Genomic DNA, 23,285 nt, shown 5'->3' on the forward strand with positions numbered 1-23,285 from the left:
TGAGGAGCCGGGAAAAAACACCCATATCACGTTGTTCTGAATGTATGTGCAATTATAAAATGTGTAAAACTGACCATAAAATTATCTGAATTTGAATTCCGGTTTTTAGGGGTCACCCTGATTAATTGAAAATGGGGGACTCTGATGTAAACAAGACGAAAGTCTTTCTCTGGTCTGCATCCCTGAGCTGTATTGTATTGTACCCATTCTGCAATCTGTTAATAAAGTTTTCAATCAATCAATTCAATCAAACGCAATCAAAAAGGTTAAGAAACATTGGCTTAATGAATGACTTCTAAATGTAACTGGGTATTGTATTGATATCTCACAGCAAAAACGTCTCCGGTGCTGGGAGGTTCCTGGGACAAAATCATATCAAATGTGTCTATTCTGGGGTGCTTTGATTTATCAGGGGGCGGTTCCCCCTTCCACTCCAATAGGGGATATCTGCAGAGCCGCAAGCCCAACGTCTGGGCGGGGCTTCGTGGCCCCGCCCACGCACAGACGTTGGGCTTGCGGCTCTGCAGATATACCCTACTCCCTTCCATTCCCTATCATACGTAAGACTGTACGTGATGACGTCGTTAGCATCTGAAAGGAGTCGTCTGCCGCGCGCCGGTAGTGAGTTGACAACTGCAACCAAGTGCCGAGAAGAAGAGGAGGAGGCGATAGGAATAATCTGCGGCTACATCTTTGTCTTCAGTAAGAGACGCATTTCAAACTTGAAATATTAAAGTATCGACTCCCAAGAGCGGTGACTGACAGCAATTTGAATCAAGGTAACGTCACGTTGTTTTTTGTTCATAAGACCAATAGAATTTCGCCGGCATGGGAAAAGGCTAACGTTGGGTAGCTCGGCTCGTAGGCTGGTTGTTGGTACCGTTCTGGCCAATTAACGTTACCGGCCGTTGGTGAGCAGAAAGCACAATTGTAAAGCGCTAAAATGAATGAATATTGATTAGAGAGCCTTACGTCAAGGCTCTGATCAACATCCATTCATTTGAGCGCTTTACGTTAGTTAACGTTAGATTGGTTGTCAGGCTAGCCGTAGCTACATCCACCTAACGTCAAGGATCTCATCAACACTCAGTGTATCCCCTCGCGCCCTCTTCCCCCGTCCTTCCCCTCACGAGCTCCATGTAACGCGGAAGTGCAGTGCTGTTATATACAGTAACTTCCCCCTTCCTTCCCCTCGCGAGCTCCATGAAACGCGGAAGTGCAGTGCTGTATATTATACAGTAACGATCTGAACGTGTTGGTAGCCGAATGAGGCCCGACATGGGCGGGGTCTTCGGTGGAAAGTTGAATTCGTTGGCTATTCGGTGAATTGATTGATTGAAAACTATATTAACAGATTGCAGAATGGGTACAGTACAGCTCAATACATACAATTGTTAAGGGGATGCAGACCAGAGAAAGACTTTCGTCTTGTTTACACCAGGGTCCCCCATTTTCAATTCATCATAACATATATGACATACAGATAGACAGTACTGCTACATCTATACATTTATGACATACCAGATTTGCAAATACAGTACTGTTTGTGATACAAAAAGAGTATAAAAGGGAGTATATACATTTGACGTAGAAACTACATTGGAGGAGGGTGGGTGGGGGGGGGGGTTGGGTAGGAGGGGTGGGTGGGGGACACTGTACAAGCAAAACTGTACATTGGAATATTGACAACCATACGTGGTCATTTACTGTACATTGTAGGGGGTTGGGTTAGGACATTTACAGGGGCCAGTTTCGAATTGCAGTCTCCCTAGGTGCTCCTTTTGAAAGTGGGTAGTGATTCACATTCCTTTACAGCTTTGGGTAGGGCGTTCCACATTGATGAACCTTGGGAGATAAAATTCAGCGCGCCTTTCACTTGAATGGCCGATATCTATGCTAAAGCTAAACGACAACCGCTTGGTAATCAAGGCGGGGAGACTTATAACTGTCGAAATGGGGGACCCTGATGTAAACAAGACGAAAGTCTTTCTCTGGTCTGCATCCCCTTAACAATTGTGTGTATTGAGCCGTACTGTATTGTACCCATTCTGCAATCTGTTAATACAATGTTCAATCAATTCAATCAAAACCCAATGAAAGATAGCAGCTGATACGAACCTAGTGTTTTTTCCCCCCCAGAGCACCAAATATCAACTAGGGTCATTTATAACAGGCTAGCTACCTTGCTGGCCGGTTAATAAAACAGTGGTCTTTAAAAAAACAACTGCCAGATCATATGACGTTAACACATGAAATAATGTTATAATTGGTTGTTAGGTTGCTGGTTGTTAGGTAGCTGTCTAATCAACACATCTGACGAATAGAAGGTAACGTCTAGTCTACTGTGTACCCTAGGAAGAGGGCTGTTTTGCTGTGCTGATAATTATAACGTTAGCCAACGAGCTACCCCGATGAGAGGCCTGTTGTAATGTTGGTTGGCTTGATCGATATCTCGTAAAGTACCATACAGAGATAAAGGCTGAGGTCGTGACGAGGGCAGCCTGTAATGAGACAACTGTTATTTACAACTGTTGGGGAATAGTGAGCCACACACCACCCTAGGGGCAATATTAGACCGAAAGATGAGAGACAGTGGCTGGTGGGATTCCTGCTATAACTATAGGCAGAGTAGCCCATCATGTGAAGTCTGTCATTACACAGTATTTACGTGTAGTAATATAGTCCACACGATGGGCTAACGCTTTAGTCACTCTCAAGGGACATTTCTGGCTTCAACAAAAACTTATATTGATTCAATTATTCACGTAGCAACTGCTGTTTAGATGTGTCTGGTTCTAATTCAGAGTGAGTTTGTCATTTACTGTCATCACTACGTACTGTTTTAGCTGTCTATGGGTTTTTGGGTGTGGTTGCAGTTCTAGATTTATTATGAAGGTCACTCTGTATTGAAGAACAGGTGTAATTTAGTCCATGACGCCTCCCCCAAGGATTGTAGTGACGCTTACTTGCCTCTGCATAGCCGATAATTTCCTATTAAAATATTGGCTTCTACTTTTCCTTCCCGTTATGCCTATATCACTTCTTGTTTATGTCATAGACTTCACTAGACTAACTGACTCAAACTGTAGCCTGGATAAAATATTATCCATGGTTCTTTTCAATTCATGAAAGAAAATATGATTTGAGAGACGTTTGTAAATGTACTGTTAAAAAATTCGCTCACTGTGTCTCTAGTTGAGCGATTACGCGGCCGAGTCCCGCCCCTAAACACTTTTTATTGGTCGAGAATCGCAGGCTGCTTTGCCCCTGTGCTTCCAGGTAAATACACACACACAGACACACTCGGACAAGCGCCGCGTCATATCAGGACAGTGTCGCGCGCGATTTCGTCTCTAGTTCGCTCGCTCGCTGCCTGTCAGGAACCGGTGTTATGCTTCAGCCTGTACCTTTTCAGTCACTGCCAGAATCAAAGACCGTTGACAGTCTGGAATGATTGTGCAGATTGTATTGTGTGTGATGACTGATTATAACTACTACATAACCATATTTTGATGCATATTCCTATTCTCTGCCTCATGTTTGTGAAATATTATGTTAAATAATCAAATTGATATTCTATTGCAATGAATGTGTACTGTAGTATGGTTATGTGAAGTGTGATATTGAACCAAAAAGCTGATTTTCAAATGTATATTCCCTCAAATATTTCAGTTTTCATTTTGTGAAAATCTTTAGTCAATATGCTTTAGGGCTGCACAAGCAATCAACATTTTATCTAAATCGCAGTATGGCATAGTGCAACTGCAACTTCCAAATTGCAATATTTTGTAACGGTAAAATGTGTGGCAAATAAATTCCTATTCTACAAACATAAGAAAACCTTTGTTTGGTATAGACTCCTTCAAAATGACCTCATGAGCATTTTAATACTTTTTTCAATTAAAAGAAAACAATGAAGCAAAAAGTATCATTCCCTGTAATATTGTGAATCATATAGCAATATCTGTTAAAAAAAAAAAAAAAAAAAAAATTGCATTGTGATTTTCTTCCCGCCCTCAAAACGTTTAGCCCTAATGTGCTTGTTATAATTGATTTAGACGACATTGTGCTTACTACAATATCATGCATTTCTCAATTTGAATCTTATGAACAATTATATTTAATATGAACAATAATACCGAATTATAGACCAGGCTTACTTTACCTGCCAGTGTGTTGAGAAGAAATCTCAACTATTTCTATGAATTTCACCAATGTTTCCCCTCCAATCAACAGAAGATGGCTGTGAACGTTTACTCCACCTCGGTGACCAGCGACAACTTGAGTCGCCACGACATGCTGTCCTGGATCAACGTGTCGCTACAGCTCAACCTCACCAAGGTAGAACTGCTCTGCTCAGGTAGGTGTGCGCGTGTATGACTGCAGTTGGATAAAACTTAAAAAGTTACATAGAAAATAGGAAACGATGTGTGCAGATGGGGGAGACCAGATCATCCTAGTGCAAAGTGATAACATGTGGGGTACCGCAAGGATCCATTCTAGGACCCTAAATTATTTATATTGTATATTAATGATATCATTGATGTTTCTGATCAACTTAAATTTGTAATTTTTGCAGATGATACTTGGTAATAATGTAAAGGTCCAGTCCGAATGCTCGTTTGTGATGTTTATTTCACGCTGTCAGAAGCAATACAGGTCCAATTTAACACACAGCTGTTACTCATTATACTACCTAAGTAGGTGTGTCTCATATGCTGTAGAGAGGATGACAGAGAAAAAGTAGCACTTGTCTCTTTTAAAGGAAGGCAAAGCCACAAAACAACAGACAGGCTTCCCATCGTCACATGAATCTGCTTCAAGGTCCTTGACCTGGCATACCATGCAGTGAAGGGAACAGCTCCTGCCTACCTCCGGTCAATGGTCTCTAACTACACACCCTCATGACCCCTCCGCTCTGCATCTTCTGGCCGCCTCAGACCCACTCCTACATGAGCTCCTGGGGCGGTCATCAAAGAGAAGCCGGCTATTCTCGGCCCTCGCCCCACAATGGTGGAACGAACTTCCCCACCAGTGTCGACTAAAAACACACTTCTTTAATCAATATCTGAAATGAAAAGGCGGGAAAAAAGCTAATCATTGTACTGTTACTGCTACTAAGGAATCTACCTTGCCTATATGACATATTATGCTAATATGCCACTCAAGTTCGACACTGTTTGAACAATGTTACTTACCCTTACCTGCCAGAGTTGTACCCTTCCTGCTGACTTGTTGTTCAGAACTTTGCTTTGGATAAAAGCATCAGCTAAATGTAAATGTAGGTGTGCCTTATTTGGAAATGGCAACACTAGGTGGATATTCACAGCTCCAAAAGTCTGGATTTCACAACTCACTGCATCAAAATGACATTATTATCGATTCTTGGGTGATATTCTTTTAAACTGAAGACCATCAGGGAAAGGCCAGGAGACAACAGAGAGCCATTTACCTGTTTTTGAAAATATCAGCGTAGAATTGCTGATCTTATTTTGATGCTCTGAATAATATACACAGCGTTGCAATTTCCAATCCGTAGTGCTGACACATACAGTAAATGTTTGCCTAAGGCTAGACTAAATTAAACATAGGCTATATGGATGTTGCAATCCAGTCATTTAATGTTTCATCTGCATACTGATGTTTGTATTTTTCTAGATAATACAGATGCACATTTCAACTACATTTTCATTTCAAACCTTTATTTAAACTCGAAAGGCAACTGAGGTTTCCCTCATTTACAGTCACGTCAAGTGTACATACTACATAAGCAAAAAATAGCTAAATCACACAGTATATTAAATCATAGCAATAAGACAACAAGGCGAGGCAAAAGTAAAGATAACAAATCAATTAAACATGTGCAACTTGATTGACAAAGGTTGGAGATCAAGGTTTTAAACTCTGCAACAGAGGGGAGAATATCAAGCTTTAAGGACTGTTGGAGTTCATTCCATGAGCTAGAGAGGGGCATCATAGCAAAATGCAGATTTACCCTGTTCAGAGAACTCGAGGGACCTTAGGGACCAGGTCACTAGAACGGGTTCCAAAATTCCATTCCAATAATGATGTAGTATAAGGAGGTAGCTCACCAATAAGGGCCTTAAAAATTAACAATGTGTTTGTTGTACCTCCATCAGAGACATTAAAGTTAATAAAAAACAATCCAATGTAGGATATGCTTGACAATTGACTAGCTCTGCATTAAGAAGAAAAAAGCCTACATCACAGCTTTCCCTTAATGGTTTTCATTAATTATTTAACAAAAAAGGATCCGATTCTGAATTTGATTAAGCTTAATGTGGCCAATCCAGATCAATTAAAATATGCCATGTTGATCAGCTCCGATAATGATCTTTCAGATGGGTTCGGGACATCTTTAGTAGGGCTATGTTGTCTTGTTGGGGGTGACAGTGGCACGGGACGTAGAGTGGTCGTCTGGTAATTGGAAGGTTCCTGGTTCGATTACGGCTCCTTCCGGCCAGCGCGTCGAAGTGTCCTTGAGCAAGACACTTAACCCTTAATTGTTCCTGATGAGCAGGTTGACACCTTGCATGGTTGCCAAATTTTTTTGACCATTTGCAGTGTTGCTTTCCTCAAACTCTGCCTAGTGGAGCTCGCCATGGCCAACTCGAAATGTTCTTAACATTCATTTGAAAGCACCCTTTCATTCAGAATCAATTATGTGCCACATAGAATTTATGTACAGTAATTGAAAATGTCTTTGTAGTATTTGTGCAGAGACACATTGACAACACAGGACAGACGCAAGGACTGGAGGAATTCACATAAAATCCAAAGAAATAATAAATGGTGCATTTATAGAGCACTTTTATCCAAATGATGTTATCTCACATTCACCCATTCACTCACACATTCACACACCGACAGCGGAGGCAACCATGCAAGGTGCCAACCTGCTCATCGGAAGCAGTTAGGGGGACCAGTTAGGGGTTAAGTGTCTTGCTCAAGGACACTTCCCGGGAGGAATCGAACCGGGAACCTTCCGATTACCAGACAACTGCTCTACCTCCTAAGCCACTGTCCCCCACAGAGGCGGTGACATAGACTGTAGGCTGCAGGCTGCTATACATAAAACTATATAATACACTACAGTATTGTTGCATGAGGATGTGTATTGAGTCCAGTATACTAGAGGTTAGCTAGGCTATATGCCATGTAGTAACATCATGGTATTGAAAACACCATTTGCTTTAGTCCCACTTAGAAATCTCGTCCTCCTTTCGACAGCAGGATGTAAAATATTGACAAACATGTTGATCTGGGGAAATGCAGTGACATAGTAACGGAGAAAACGCACGCTGGCCCCGTTTGGCCCTGTAATGGAGACCACATCAGGCTGCTGAATCTGGAGAGGGAGAGATGACATCAGACACGGGGAGTAAATTGCATTGTCATGATGTAGCAGGCTGGCCCAAGCTAGCAGGCCAACACATGGGAAGAGAGAGATCACGTTTCACTTGATGCTGTACAGTGTTCATACTTGTGTAAATCTGTTGATACTAGTAAAGACTAATGTAATGTTATATTAGATGAACCTGACCTAGTTTGTTATTAACAAATTCAGTTTTGTAGACTTGGAATAAAGCTAGTCCCCGATTTAAAATGCCTGTTCCCATGGAGATCTCCATCAAGGCGAACATTTGAATAATTCTGTAAAGCTTGCTCGGATATATCCACTGAGAAAGGAAAGAAAAAAAAGGATCTGTGTTTATTGATTGAATCCTTGTTCATTTCGCAACAAAAATGCATAGATTGGTTGTCAACATGTTGACGTCTAGTGCCGTCATTTTCTTTGGCTTTTCCGAAGAAAAAGAGGCAACGCAAGGCCAGAGCAGTAGATGACTGGACAGCTGTCCTAATCCCTTGTGGACAGACCCGATGAATCGGGCATCAGCCCCAATGTGCCGGCTAGAGTTGTACCCTTCTTGCTGACTTGTCGTACGAAACTTGTAAGTCGCTTTGGATAAAAGCGTCAGCTAAATGACTAAATGTAAATGTACGGTTTTGTTCAGGTGTGTTGTTGTTTTTGAACATAATTTTGTCTTGAATCCATATGCATTTGTAGGCCTGTTTCATCCGCTAGACTAGAGTGACCCTTCTGGACTAGAGATGCACCAATTGCAATTTGTGGCCGATTTCATCTCTGCCGTTTCTGCTCCATCTTTGTGAAATAGAGCAGAAATGGGCTAAAATGTGGTAAATTAGCTGCATTTCTACTTTCCGTCTTATCTACCCCCGTAAAGATGTTGCCTAGAAAATGAGAGAATGGGATGTTTTTGATATGAATGATATTTCTATCTAATGATGTGGTTTGTACTAGTGTTGTCACGATACTGGAATTTCGAACTTCGATACGATACCTTGAAAAGTATCGATATTCGATACCATTTTCGATACCACGGGGGAAAGGTTCAATCTTAAAATGTAAAAAAAAAAAAAATTATTATATTTTTATTTTATACATTTTTCTTTTGTTGCTGGTTGATTCTCCTCAGCTTCTCTCTGGTACTATACGAGAAGATAAATATAACACTTTTAAAACCCTTTGTTTATCTTTAGATCACACATTTAAAAATAACTGTTCATCTCACTTCAATCATTTTTATTGCACAACATGGTATTTTCTCAAGCAGACAGATGTAAACACTGTAATCTGTGTTGCATGTACCTGACAAACTGAACTGTTTGTATTACAGTCATATTCCGACTTAACTGAATGCACATGTGTGTGTGGACTACTGTACTATTACAGGTATTGAAATGAACGATGCAATTTATTTTGATTTTTTATGAATAATTAAATATCGATATTTCCGGAAATGAGTATTGAAACCGTTTTAAATATTCAGAATCGATATGTATCGATTTTTTGATATTTTTGACAACACTAGTTTGTACCATCTCTGTCCGTCCTGGTACAGGTTCGGCCTACTGCCACTTCATGGACATGCTCTTCCCCAACTCCATGCCTCTGAAGAAAGTCAAATTCGGTGCCAAGCTGGAGCACGAATTCATTCACAACTTCAAGCTGCTGCAGGCCGCCTTCAAAAAGATGAGTGTTGACAAAGTAAGTTGTTTTTGTGTAAACGGCACATCCTACTAGTGTCACCCCACAGTGTCTCGCTGGTACATGCAAAGCAAACTCCTGCGACGTGCCAATTAAGTATCCGTAAAAGACCAGCTTTAGTCCTGCCACCTGCATTGGAACTCTGAGAACCAGAACTGAATGAAACACACACCCAACCATCACTGCTACAAAGACATGATACTACTGCTCCATAATTATGATAATACACGCAAAACAAATTCTGCCCTTGCTCCCTACTGCTAAATGCCAACAGCAAATTCTAGCTTCCTTTCTTCCCTCCCTCCATACTAACCTAACTGCCTCCACACTAACATCCATACTACTAACCTAACTGCCTCCATACTAACCTAACCGCCTCCATATGAGCATCCATACTAACCTAACTTCCTCCATACTAAACTAACTACCTCAATACTAACCTAACTGCCTCCATACTAACCTAACTGCCACTAACTAATATTTTGCAAAGTAGGCCTGGCTACCTCGCTTACCTCCGGTCAATGGTCTCTAACTACACACCCTCAAGACCCCTCCGCTCTGCATCTTCTGGCCATCTCAGACCCACTCCTATCCAAGCTCCGGGAGGGTCACCAAAGAGAAGCAGGCTATTCTCTGTCCTTGCTCCACAATGTTCAGGACCAACTAGACTAATTTTCCACGTCGACTAAAAACACACTTCAATCAATATCTGAAAAAAATAAAATAAACTAACCTCCGTACTGTCTTTTAGTTTCATGCACTTTGCCATTAAATAATATTCCTTGCCTATATTACTACCTACTATGCTAATATATCTTTACTACTATGCACTCAAGACCGTAGCACCCAAGTTCAACACTGTTTGACAAACGTTGTTACTTAGCTGAAAGAGTTGTACCCTTCCTGCTGACCTGTTGTACAGAACTTGTAAGTCGGTTTGGATAAAAGCGTTCAGCTAAATGACGAAATGTAAATGTGTGTGCAAATCAATAGCAGAGACGGTGATAGAATAGCACAGGATTAGCCCCGGGGGTCACAGGCTGACAGGTAGCTGTCAGTATTATTTGTTCAAGAGTCTCTTTCTGAGTGGGTGTGTCCCTGACTATTCATCGATGTACATGTCTACGGTATGCTCTAATGCCGTCAGCTGTGTCCTCGTCTGCCGTTGCACACTAACTGTGTCAGCGGGTGAGTTGCCATTCGTCACCCTCCCCCCTTTTCTTACAGATCCTGTCTAGGGATGGGTATTAATTTTTTTTTAAATACATAAAAAGAGAGAATTTACAGGAACAAAATTAATTGAATGTGTTCTGATTTTTACTAAGTAAAACAAACAAACAAACCTCCATACTAACATAACTGTCTCCATACTAACCTAACTTCCTCCATAACTAACCTAACTGCTTGTTCTCGTCATGTGTCATTTGTGTGCTTTTATATGCCATTCTTATTATTTTAGGAATGTCTAGGGATTTAAATATGTCTAGGGATTTAAATAAAACAAACTGCATGATGCACAAATGTTCCCAAATTATTTTCTTGCATAATGAAACGTGCTCATTAAACAACACAGTATATGGCATGTAAAAGGAAAAAAATAGTCCTAGAACTGGCATTGAAAACAATATTGAATGCAATTTTTTCCCAATGATGCTCAAAACAAATCCTCTCAGTGTGTGTGTGTGTGCTTGTTTATCCCGTTTGGCCTCACTGATTTGCATCCTATACAGTCGCTACACTGTTAGTCAGTAAATGCTAAAAGTCCCAGCTGCTCATCAGCTGCGCTCTGGCGTGTGTGTGTAGGTGTTTGTCAATGTCAGAGAGCGACGTGGAAGGGGACACACTCTTTGACCGTCTTCAAATTTGTTAGCTCAATAACAGCTCGGATGTAGTTGTCCAGAAAGTTGTCAAAACAAAAAGATGTGTTAATTAATACAATGTTTTAATTGTTTTAAGTTGGATTCACGTGTCGTCAAAACTGTAACTTAATGTTAGTTCTGATACATATATAATACAATATAGTAAAACAAATGAGAAGAAGAAAGTATAGCAGATTCTCCAGCACATGTGTTTTATAAGGTCCAGCAAACTGCTTTTGACTTGTGTAAACCTATGAGAACCTGTGTTTCTCAGTAGCCGTGTCGCTGAGAGGGGATTAGGCGGCGCAGCCCCTTTAACGGCCTCGTGCAGCAGTGGGAGAACTCCTCAAAGGCTGGCCTCGCACAGGAGCAGAAAATCCTGTTTAGTCGTCATAAGATCTTTTGACTTCTGGCAAAGGAGCATGGCAAAGCCGATCAGATGTGGATCACAAATCCGACCCTGTTGCTGTTTAAAGACCATCAGCGGTTTTGACATAACATTATGAGTCCTTTCTCGTTGTTGCTTTGGTCGGGGGTTAATACCTCTGATTGCTAATTGCTATCCTTTCCCACAATATAGATATATATATATGATGGCTGATTCATCACTGCCATATCCCTGCCTGCGGTATATCTGAAAATGTTCCTTTTAACATCCTGAAAACCCAAGGGTCTGAGATACTTGCTCATAGCAAGGCAAGAATGACACTGGACCTGTTCTGGCGCCTAGAAGTACATTTACCCACATGCACCGACGTTGGCCTCAGACGTCGTCCTACCAGGAGCCTCTCCTGTGGCCCCTCCCCTGCTCCCTACTTGGAAATGCTCTTTTTCTACAGAAATAAATGTGAATATATATTATACTGGAGTTGATTCGCTGTTCGCTCTCCTCTTCCCACTCAGATCATACCGGTGGATAAGTTGGTGAAGGGGAAGTTCCAGGATAACTTTGAGTTCGTCCAGTGGTTCAAGAAGTTCTTTGACGCCAACTACGACGGTAGTCGAGAGTACGACCCTCTGGAGGCGCGCCAGGGCCAGGACTCCATGCCCGCCGCGCCAGTGTCGGCCCTCAACAAACCACCCAAGAAGATCCTCAACCAAGGTCGGTCTGATGGTTAATCAGTCTCTATATCACTACTGAGCCAAACTGGGCTAGCCGCTACTTAGTCGTTATCCTGGTTCCCACTACAGAGTCACACATGGCTAGCCACTTAGGCCATGGTTAGACTAGTGTTTTTGTGGTCGTTTTTTGAATACGTTTGAATACGTTTGCTGTCCCTTTTACATAGAAATGCCGTTTTTGCCGGATACGCTGTGGCCCTACTGAAAACGCTAAATTGTGTTTCCGTTTTGGAGTAGCGCCAAAAACTCGCCGACAACATGTGTGTAATCTGCGCGGAGCCGTTTTTGCTCAACGCCCATGCGCAGTAGACTGTAAGACTGCAGTGTAACCTACAGCCCGCGCGCAGCACCGTGTATATCCCTCCTGTCGGTCTGTCTGTCTCGAGCCCGGGGGAGCAGCACCGAGCAGCACCGAGCAGCGGCCGAGCAGCAGAGTATCTCTCCAGTCTGGGCTGTCTGTCTGTCTGTCTCGAGCAGCACCGAGCAGCAGAGACCCCCATGCCCCGCGCGCCTCATCTCTCCTGCCTCGAGCAATGCCATAACGTTATTTCGCGAGCGACTGTACATTGTAACATTAACACAGCGCACCCTAACTGCTTGTGTATTCTAGCAGTGTTTTTTTTTTTTTTTTTTTTACTTCATTTTTTAGCGTTTATCGCTTTTTCTGGTCAAGCATGACCGACAGATGCAGGGTGAAACGGGAGGGAGAACAGGGGAAGACATTCGGCAAATGACGGCGGGTCCGGGAATCGAACTCGGAGTCAACCAGATCCGTGATGCAGCACGGTATTCCCTGACGCTTTCGCGTCGAGGTACATGGTGAGCTACTGGAGCTCCCCTTCTAGCAGTGTTTTAGAGGTTATTTTGTACAGTACCTTTATCTGCACTGAAACATACATTTCTACAGTACATGCAGTTGTTGGTAGATAACCGTGATTATGTTTATTTATTTATCTATCTCTCTGTGAGCAAAACCTATTAAATATTACATATGTGTTGGCGGAATCGTGTCAATGTTTGTTATGAATAAAACGCCCGAAAGTTACAAAGTAGCCTACAGTTGACAGCTGGGCTGTGTTAATGTTACAATGTACAATCGCGGGCGGTTAGGTGGCCGAGCGGAGATTGCGTTCGTCACCAACCCCGGAGCTGTGAGCTGGATTCGCCTGTTCGAATCCAGCTCACAGCTCCGGGGTTGTCACCAGCTTGGCTGGCCGTTCACACTAATACAATTGGCTGTATTAGAGGGTGGGAGAAGCTGGCGGGGTGGGTCCGGGTCGTTGTAAACAGCGACTCCTACAGTTCGGTCGGGGCGCCTGCTAAGCGCGGATGGGACCTGAGTGGGATAGTGTGATCCTTCCACACGCTACGCCCTCTCAATGAGAATCCGCGCTGCCAGGTGAAAAGAAGCGGTGATTGGCTGGACGTGTGTCGGAGGAAGCACGTGGTAGCCTCCACTCTCCCAGATGATCTGACTGTGGGGGGTAAGTGCGCAGCGACCAGGAAGGGATTGGGAATTGGCATACGACTAACATTGGGATGGGAGAAAATCTGAGGAAAAATGAAGGGGGAAAAAGATCAATAATAAAAAAAAAAACAATGTACAATCGCGCGAAATAATGTTATGAATGCCCGAAAACATTTGTGATGTCACAGTATGATGTCATAATCAAACATTCTAGAACATTTGTGTATCTATTCAACAATTCTCTCACAGCTGAGTGTGGACTGAGTGTGGACGACAGCGGGACGAGGCAGAGTAACCACCTCCCGTGCATGCTCCGTGCTGAATTCTAGACGAGATCCCTTGCGGTCTGACCAAGCCTTGTTCTGACGAAACGAAAGCGCTCAAGGTGCAAAACGAATGTCTAACTCGGCTGCGAAACTCTGCTGCGAAACTCGCCTGAAAAACGAAACGAAAAACAGCCTAGGTGTAACTCCAGCCTTAGCCAGGGTTTAGTCATTATCCTATAGAGCCACACAAGGCTAGCCAGGGTTTAGTGCCACACAAGGCTAGCCAGGGTTTAGTCATTATCCTGGTTCCCACTATAGAGCCACACTAGACTAGCCAGGGTTTAGTCATTATCCTGGTTCCCACTATAGAGCCACACAAGGCTAGTCAGGGTTTAGTATTTCCTTTTTTTTAGTATTTTGTTTTTTAATCCTCCAGTTTCTGGGTGTTCTGGTACATCCCTGCGCACGAAGCATGCAACCGGTCTCCTTTCCAAATGTCCCGAAATGTAAACGCCCCCTCTGTGCATCGCATAGCTGTCAACATTGGGATTTGAAAAAAACTGGAGATTTCGCCCCTCCCCCCGGCCCCGGCCCCTCCCAATGTAGTCTCCTCCCCCTCGTATGTATATATTTTCTGTTAGGATGTTTGTTCACGGCTGCTCTCTGCTGAGCTGCCTCGTTGCTGCCATCTGCTGGTCAAAACCTGTATGTTCCTGTGCTAACGTTCTAATCTACACTGCTGCCACCTGTCGTCACGGAGGGGAATTGCAGCCATTTTGTATAAATAAATAAAAACTGGAAAAATACGGGAAAATATTTTAACGGGAGGACGGCGGGAGAGAAGGTTGAAATACGGGAGAATCCCGGGAAAAACGGGAGGGTTGGCAGGTATGGTGCATCGTCTCTAGACAGCCTGCCAACAGACTTGATGTTAAAACAAGAGTCTTGAGTTTGACATCAAGTTCCTGCCACTGAACCAAACCGGGCTAACCACTGCTCAGGCATGGTCCTGGTTCTCATTATTGTCCTCAGACTTTCCTAAAAGATTCTGTCGTCCTTTTTGCATCTTTTGGCCAAAGGGGCTGTTTCTGTTGGAAGACGTCCTGCTCTCCGTGATCAAGCTCCATGTCATCCAGACAAATGTTCCTTCTATATTTTCAGTAATTGAGTACTCGTCTTTGATAAGTTTGAACCTTTTTTGCCACTGCAATCTAATAAGGAGAACCCTTATACTCGGTACTTGCAGCTAACGCTCGGTGACTGTAATGGTACTTGCAGCTAACGCTCGGTGACTGTAATGGTACTTGCAGCTAACGCTAGGTGACTGTAATGGTACTTGCAGCTAACGCTAGGTGACTGTAATGGTACTTTCAGCTAACGCTAGGTGACTGTAATGGTACTTGCAGCTAACGCTAGGTGACTGTAATGGTACTTGCAGCTAACGCTAGGTGACTGTAATGGTACTTGCAGCTAACGCTAGGTGACTGTAATGGTACTTGCAGCTAACGCTAGGTGACTGTAATGGTACTTGCAGCTAACGCTAGGTGACTGTAATGGTACTTGCAGCTAACGCTAGGTGACTGTAATGGTACTTGCAGCTAACGCTAGGTGACTGTAATGGTACTTGCAGCTAACGCTAGGTGACTGTAATGGTACTTGCAGCTAACGCTAGGTGACTGTAATGGTACTTGCAGCTAATGCTAGGTGACTGTAATGGTACTTGCAGCTAACGCTAGGTGACTGTAATGGTACTTGCAGCTAACGCTAGGTGACTGTAATGGTACTTGCAGCTAATGCTAGGTGACTGTAATGGTACTTGCAGCTAACGCTAGGTGACTGTAATGGTACTTGCAGCTAATGCTAGGTGACTGTAATGGTACTTGCAGCTAATGCTAGGTGACTGTAATGGTACTTGCAGCTAATGCTAGGTGACTAATGGTACTTGCAGCTAACGCTAGGTGACTGTAATGGTACTTGCAGCTAATGCTAGGTGACTAATGGTACTTCCACCTTACTTACTTCCACCTCTTCTTCTCCCTTCCTTCCTCAGCACCTCAGAGGGCGGCGGTTGCCAAGGTAGCGCCTAAGATGGCATCAACGAGGAGGCCGATGGGAGCAGACGATGACAGGGCTGAACTCTGCAATGAGGTTTGTACTTCATGTACTGATTCACTGTTTTCTTTCAAACTATTTATTTTGTGTTTTTTATGACGATAACAAATAAAGAAGCGGAAAAAGACCAGATGTCTGTCGGAGACATAATTGGATGCAAACGCTGGTTTTATTTGTTCATTGAGTCATACACTACTTGCACTCTTTGACATCACGACCCCACCGTTCAAAATGCCTTCCATTTCAGTGTTTCCCCTAGGATTTTTATCAGTACGACGGTTGTTAGTATCGGTGCATTTCTCTACACTGAGCTGAATTAAATGAGGATGGGATGGGGCAAGTGCAGAGGGACATTTCATCAGCGACTCATTGCATGTGTCTGTGTTCCTGTTGGTCGCCCATCTTGCGTGTGTGTTTAATCTGCATGACAATTAAAGACTTCTTCTTCTAAAGAGAACTGTCCAATACTTTAACTCATTGACCGCCACGCTGTTTTCCCATCTCTACTCAATGGCGCCAGCATTTTAGCGATGTTTGCGGACCCATCGTATGTTCTGTATTATAGCTATGGAGACAATAGTATGGCTCATTTGACCGGCATTGTTTATAGTCCAACACCGACTAACCAGTTCATTTCTACATACCGGTACTTTAGTTTGTGCGCTATTCCATGCTAAACATCGCTCCTTTCCAAAATAATCCAGTATTTTTTTCCTAGATCGCGAGATATCGTGACATTATATCATTATATGCATTATGCCCAAATCGTTCGGGTTGCTCACCTGAAACTCCAAATATTTCCAAATCAAAGGTATATAGGTATATACCATATATGTGTCTTCACAAAATCATCAAGGGGGGGGGGGGGGTTGTTTTACCTCGAAACTGCGATCGTTACCAAAAGCATGTTTTAGGTCCGGTAAAATACGATACTGTGATCGATACCAAAAGCATGTTTTAGGTAAAAAGAAATACCAGCACGTTACCTAAAATAGACCTTACCTCAGTCAGAAGGTACTCCAAAATGAATAAATCCCAGTTATCCCATCGCAATCGCAATTACTCGTGTATATTGGGCATGGCTATCATACGGGAAACGATAGGTTTGAGGCATCAAATCTCCGACCGATTGCTATGTCCTGATCCACTTTGAGGGGGAAGCAGCCGGAGGTAGCTCGGTACTGGAAGACAACTGATATCCCCAGTTCAAACGGTAGGCGACACTGCCACCTGGCGGGATTCGGTCGCCACTGCCATTTTAACACAGGCAGCTCCGAGCGAGTGTTTAGAATGGGGATCAAAGGAAAAATATCAAAGGATCTAAAAACGAGAAACGTACTTACTTGTTGGCGATGAAACACGAGTATACTCGTTTTTGGTGCCCAATGGGGTGAACATATACAAATTTTAAAAGTACAAATGTATGAATTCGCAGAGGCGATTAGTGGTGCGTCGCTGAGCGGGGCGGCCATGTCTGCTCATTTGCATACACCGTTTTTTTATCTCAGTAAATACTGCACCTATATACACCAAAATGCCTTTGCTAGGTCGATATTTATATTGACTTGTGACTCGGAGATGAATTTAACAAATGTCTTCATGCATGGATTTAGCCACTGCAGTTGTATAAAGTTTATGTTGTGCTGGTTGGTTTACTGCTGCTCACAAGCATGTAAGCCTTTCATCTGGCTCTTGTTTGCACTCAAGCGCGCTTCACATGGGAAATAAGTCGACGTAAATGGACCGCTTAGCAAACTGCTTTTTATAAGACTTTTTGTTTTATTTATTTCTTTTATTTTTTCACAGGAGTAGTGGATAAGAATGCACATACTGGGCCCGTTTGGTTTTTATTTGATATGGAACTCCATCAGGGTTACTTACTAATACTCCATAGGAGAGACTTGTTCTGGTGGAGATATGTTCTCCTCCCTGGGATGGATATCCTGAAGTCCATGATCCAGGACATGGAGAGGGACTTTTATTTTGATGGGCCGTATACTTGTATAGAAAGAAAGGCATGTTTTTATTCAATTGATAACCTCTTAATATCTACTCCCTCCTCTCTTCCATAAAAGGTGCAGATCTTGAAGACGACAATCCAGGATATGGAGAAGGAGAGGGACTTTTATTTTGGGAAGCTGAGGAACATTGAGCTGATCTGTCAGGAGAAGGAGGGGGAGGGAGACACCACACTGCAGAAGATCATAGACATCCTATACGCCACAGACGTGAGTTCATGTCAATTTTTTTTTTTTAGTATTTATTTGTGGTGATTTTTGGTTCCCCATGAGTCATCAAAATGGTAAAAAATAAATTAAAAAAAAGTATATGAATGAATGTGAAACAGTTTGTAAACAAATATATAGTTGTAGGGAAAAAAGTGACTTTAGTTCAATACTAGATTCAACACAACACTAGGTATTTTGCTGCTAGCAATAGCTGATGCCCTGTTGCAACAGTGGAATGGCATGTAGCAACTAAATGGACTGCATTTATTTAGCAGCCTCACATTCACCCATTCACTCACACATTCATGCACCGACGGTTAGGGGTTAAGACGTGTCTTGCTCATTGAAACTTTGACAAGCTACCGGGAGGAGCCGGACTCGAACCAGGGAACCTTCCAATTACCAGATGACCGCTCTACCTCCTGAGCCACTGTCGCAAGCTAACTGGGGCTGATGTACACAAAGCTTCTCAAAGTGTGAGGGTTCTTGGACACCCAGCTGTGGCATAAGATTTTCACCCTAATCTTCTAAAGTGGCACGGGGCAGACCTACGGTCAGAGTCTGGCACTATCTTGCAATGTGCCTCTACGCTATCCGTTATATTATACGTTACAATAAATGTGGGCAATTAACACTTAGAATCTGAATATATACTATGAGTAAGTATACTATTTACACAGGTGCAGTATACATAAGGCACCCTAACTGGCATTATGTCAGAACACCATCGTTCTATGCTCCGCTTGGTGCCAGTTCTTTTGAAGCCTATGGGAGATGCATGGAGAAGCAAAATATACAAGCTATTTTAGGAAATATACGTCATCAATCAATATATCATTAACAATGCAACAAATTGCAGATTCTGACATCCAAGGTAATAACCTGTTTTAAACGAGGAGAATGTCAGCCCAACTGGAACGTTTCCACACTTGGCACCAGTGTGTGTTCACGCGCTACACAGTGACATAATGACCCTTCCTTATTTTTTTAATTTATTTATTTTCTTTTCACTTTTTCTCCTTATTTTCTATTTTTTCTCCCATCCCAATTTCGTGTATCCAATTCTCCCCTCCCCTGTCTTGAACGTTGCTCGACTATGCCCCCCACTGGCCGGTTGTAGAGAGTATAGAAGCCTTGCATCACGTGTTCCCTCCGGCACACAAGGAGGCAGCCTGTCGCGTCTTTTCACCTGCCAGCGCGGACTCTCATTGGCGAGGTGTAACGCATGGGAGGCTCACACTACCCTCGCCACTTCCTGTTTCTGCTGTGCAGGCGTCTCCCAACCGACCTGTAGGGGTCGCTGTCCACAACGTCCAATCCCCACCCATCGACTTCCACCCGCTGACTCTGCCAAATAAGCCAGTACGACGGCCGGCCCAAGCCGAAGGCAATGCTGAGACTGGGATTCGATACCGGAGTCTCTTGCATTGGTGACGAGCGCAATCTCCGCTACGCCACCCAGCCGCCCTTACCCTTCCTCCTTTTATAGTTTCCTGCCGTGATGCTGTTTAGTCTCCAGGCTGGTGCTCAGCCACTGCTCTGTGGGTCCAGGCTGGTGCTCAGCCACTGCTCTGTGGGTCCAGGCTGGTGCTCAGCCACTGCTCTGTGGGTCCAGGCTGGTGCTCAGCCACTGCTCTGTGGGTCCAGGCTGGTGCTCAGCCACTGCTCTGTGGGTCCAGGATGGTGCTCAGCCACTGCTCTGTGGGTCCAGGGCAGCCAGCTGATTATGTACCGTGAGCTTTTGAGCAAGACTGGTTAAGGTCTAAGTTTTTTCACGTTGCATATTCTTTTAATTAGACATAAAACATGTAGCTTATTATTATTATTATTATTATTATTATTATTATTATTATTATTATTATTATTATTATTATTATTATTATTATTATTATTATTATTATTATTATTATTATTATTATTATTATATGATTTGGCATGGGGCAGCTCTCTAGTAGTGGAGTAGTGGTTAATGATATGACCTACAGGTTAACCCCTACAGAATTAGCCACATCATCAAAACATCCCCCTCCCCTGTCCTAGCAGGTCATTAACACAGATGCCAGGGCCACTCCCTCCCGCGTCTCTACAATTCGTAGCCGCATTTCTGCAGACCCCTCTCTGATTGGTTGAGGCCATTTCTGCAGACCCCTCTCTGATTGGCCGAGCGCGCGCATGCGCATGAGCCGCGACAAGCTCCTCTAGCCAGGAGTCGAAACTCCGTTAAGCTCCAGAGAGAGAGGCTGAAAACCCACAGTTGTTGCCCGACGGATGGGAGCCGAATCCCGGATCCGAGTTTTCTGATGAATAGCTCCAAAACATGGAGGTCGCGAACGCAATTTATACGCATGGAAGTATTGATTACCATAACTAATCATTAAAAAAATATAGCGTTAACTGGAATATGTTGTGTGTGCCTTTACACATATGTTGGATAGGATTATGTAATTGGTTTGTCATTAAAAACCAATAATAATCGCTCGCCGGCTTCGCTGACCAGAGCTCTCTCAGATTCAAAGTTTTAATTGCAGCCTAGACAGTTACAATATAACATTTATATTAATTAACCCAGTTAATGCCTTAAGAGAGAGTCTGGTGGTCAATTGCTATGGAAATGTTGTGTCTTACTAATAATAACTAATTCCTTGGTCAATAGAAGTCTCTGTGATACTTTCTGAATATGATTTGGGAACATCAAATGGGCAGGCCGCGAAATAACAACATTACAATGTACAGTTTCTGACAGCTGGCTGTGTTGTGAAATGTGCGTTATGAATAAACCGCGAAGTCACGCGAAATAACGTTATACGCGAATCTGGTAGTACATTTCCAATCAGAGAGGGGCTTCGCTCAACCAATCAGAGAGGGGTCTGCAGAAATGGAGCTCAACCAATCAGAGAGGGGTCTGCAGAAATGCGGCTACGAATTGTAGAGACGTCTGGGCGGGGCTTCAGGGCTTGTACTCTGTTTGAGGCGGGGCTTCGGGGCTTGTACTCTGTTTGAGGCGGGGCTTCGGGGCTTGTACTCTGTTTGACTGTGCGTGGGCGGGGCGTACCCTACTTTTTTTTATAAACTGTGCTACTCGCACACAAATGATTCCTTCTCTCTCGCTCTCTCTCCCTCACTCTATCTCACTCTCTCTTCTCTCTCTCACTCTCCCTATCTCTCTCACTCCCTCTCACTCTTCTCTATCACTCTTCTCTCTCTCCCTCTCTCTCTCACCGTAGTTTGCATATTTACTCATTCCTGGCCTGTAGTGTGTTGATTGACAGTGATTGACTTGTGTCCTCTCTCTCTCTCTCTGCGTCTTTTCAGGAGGGCTTCGTCATACCAGACGCTGAGGATCCGGACCAGGAGGAGTTTTAACACCTCCAGCAGACTGGATGCCCTAGTCACCCCATTCTGCCCCCCCCCCCCCCCCCCCCCCCCCCCCCTGCCATTATATCAAGATACCTCCTCAAGCTAAGACAACCATGCTTTTTGTAAGCGAGAACTGTGATCCTAAATCGATCCCAAATGTGTCCATCCCTTACCTTAACCCAACCCAACCCTACCTACCAAACCTCTTCCTACTGTACACCACCATCTCTTCAAGCCTACCTTGTGCCCACCACTCAACCCAACTCACCCCTGATCAGCCGTCGCAAAACCCTCCTCATCCTCCAGCTCATCTCTGCTACTCTCCCAGGAACCCTGAGCTCGACCCTCCTCATCCTCCAGCTCATTTCTGCTACTCTCCCAAGGAACCCTGAGCTCGACCCTCCTCATCCTCCAGCTCATCTCTGCTCCTCTCCCAAGGAACCCTGAGCTCAACCCTCCTCATCCTCCAGCTCATCTCTGCTCCTCTCCCAAGAACCCTGAGCTCGACCCTCCTCATCCTCCAGCTCATCTCTGCCACTCTCCCAAGGAACCCTGAGCTCAACCCTCCCTCTTCCCAAAACCAGATGGTGTCATATACAGTGCATGTCTGGTTTCTGAAACCAGTCTCCCAAGTGTGTCGAACCTCCTCTGAAGATTCTGCTGCCTGTCTTTTCAGTCAGTGAGTCAGTCAGGGCTTATCCCAAACCAACCCTCGTCTACTGCTTTACCTGATGCCATAGCGTACTACCTGAGGCCCTTTTGTGTCACTCCAGTAGCCATAGTAACCATATTGTTGTATTCGGACCCAGAAGTTGCAAATGGCACAAGTGGAGCCCTTAGACCGAACAGGGCTGCAGGGTCCCAAGGTTTGGTTTGGGAATAACGGGTGTGTTCAGAAGATGCAACGTGAAGAGGAACTTTGACAGTTGGGGGACACTAGCAACAAACAAATAACTGGCGTGAAGAAATGTGCTACTACTATGCGTTTGGTCTCTCGACGGTAGCATTGTTGACAATTTCCAAAAATGAGACTATTTGTAAATGTGACTTATTCGATATCTATAGGTTACAGAGCAATGGAGCATTCATAGCCGTCTCGTGTCATAGTCATGGTGAGAAGAGTTTGCCGCGGCCTAGAGCGAAGCGTCATCTGTTTGCGTCTTTTTCCGTTGACTTTATATGCATTCGTGCGGCATCTAAATTTTGCGTTGTATTTGAACGTACTGTTAGGCAGCAGTCGAGTCTTTTCTTGGGCCATGTGTTTGCCTGCTAGTGTTCCACGTTCCAAGGATACTACTAATGCCACCATCTTGGTTTGGCCAACTTGGCCCCAGAAAAATGAAAAGCTGTCCGTCTTGTAAGATTACAGTAATCTTTTTGTATTTTATTTTTTTATTTTTCTGTCTTTACTTATTTCTGTTATTTTCTGTTTTGTTCGTGGAGTTTAAGTCTACTGGTACCGATACTCGTATGCATTCGCTTTTGTACATTTTCTTCAAGGTTCAGTTCTCTCTTCTTAAGTTATCATTTTTGCAACAAGTGTTTTTATTTTGTGGAGAAACTAGAGGAAGGATTTTAAGATATGTATTCGATGTTCACTTCAAGCCTTCATGGGTCATCTCATCCGACTTCGTTTTCATTTTACCCCACTAACCGATTCATTCACTCAAACCTTTATTTAAAACCCGAAGAACCATTGAGGTTGCCCTCTCATTCACGATATCGTAGAGTGTACAGACGAAGTCTAAATGAATAAGACAAACGCAGATGAATCCGTTAAAA

The 23,285-nt window shown here is 43.6% G+C and overlaps 1 protein-coding gene across 1 annotated transcript; it reads left to right on the forward strand.

Moving 5' to 3' along the window:
- The first annotated feature begins 645 nt into the window (after positions 1-645).
- Positions 646-21,547, forward strand: LOC311244317 (microtubule-associated protein RP/EB family member 1-like). Its single transcript, XM_084333772.1, has 7 exons — positions 646-779; positions 4,237-4,360; positions 8,946-9,091; positions 11,854-12,052; positions 15,857-15,954; positions 17,994-18,146; positions 21,459-21,547. Exons 2-7 carry the CDS (start codon positions 4,240-4,242, stop codon positions 21,507-21,509), a joined length of 768 nt encoding a protein of 255 aa, XP_084189898.1. The 5' UTR covers positions 646-779; positions 4,237-4,239; the 3' UTR covers positions 21,510-21,547.
- The last annotated feature ends 1,738 nt before the right edge of the window (positions 21,548-23,285 follow it).

This window comes from Notolepis coatsorum (assembly GCF_963971535.1).
Source record: "Notolepis coatsorum genome assembly, chromosome: 17".
NCBI classification, from domain to species: domain Eukaryota; kingdom Metazoa; phylum Chordata; class Actinopteri; order Aulopiformes; family Paralepididae; genus Notolepis; species Notolepis coatsorum.

What these genes read in the sequence shown, in the direction of transcription:
- LOC311244317 (XM_084333772.1), top strand. Translation starts at nt 4,240, where the DNA reads ATGGCTGTGAACGTTTACTCCACCTCGGTGACCAGCGACAACTTGAGT. An exon ending in CAAGAAGATCCTCAACCAAG is followed by an intron (nt 12,053 to 15,856) that starts GTCGGTCTGATG and finishes TTCCTTCCTCAG; the next exon opens with CACCTCAGAGGGCGGCGGTT. An exon ending in GGGCTGAACTCTGCAATGAG is followed by an intron (nt 15,955 to 17,993) that starts GTTTGTACTTCA and finishes CTTCCATAAAAG; the next exon opens with GTGCAGATCTTGAAGACGAC.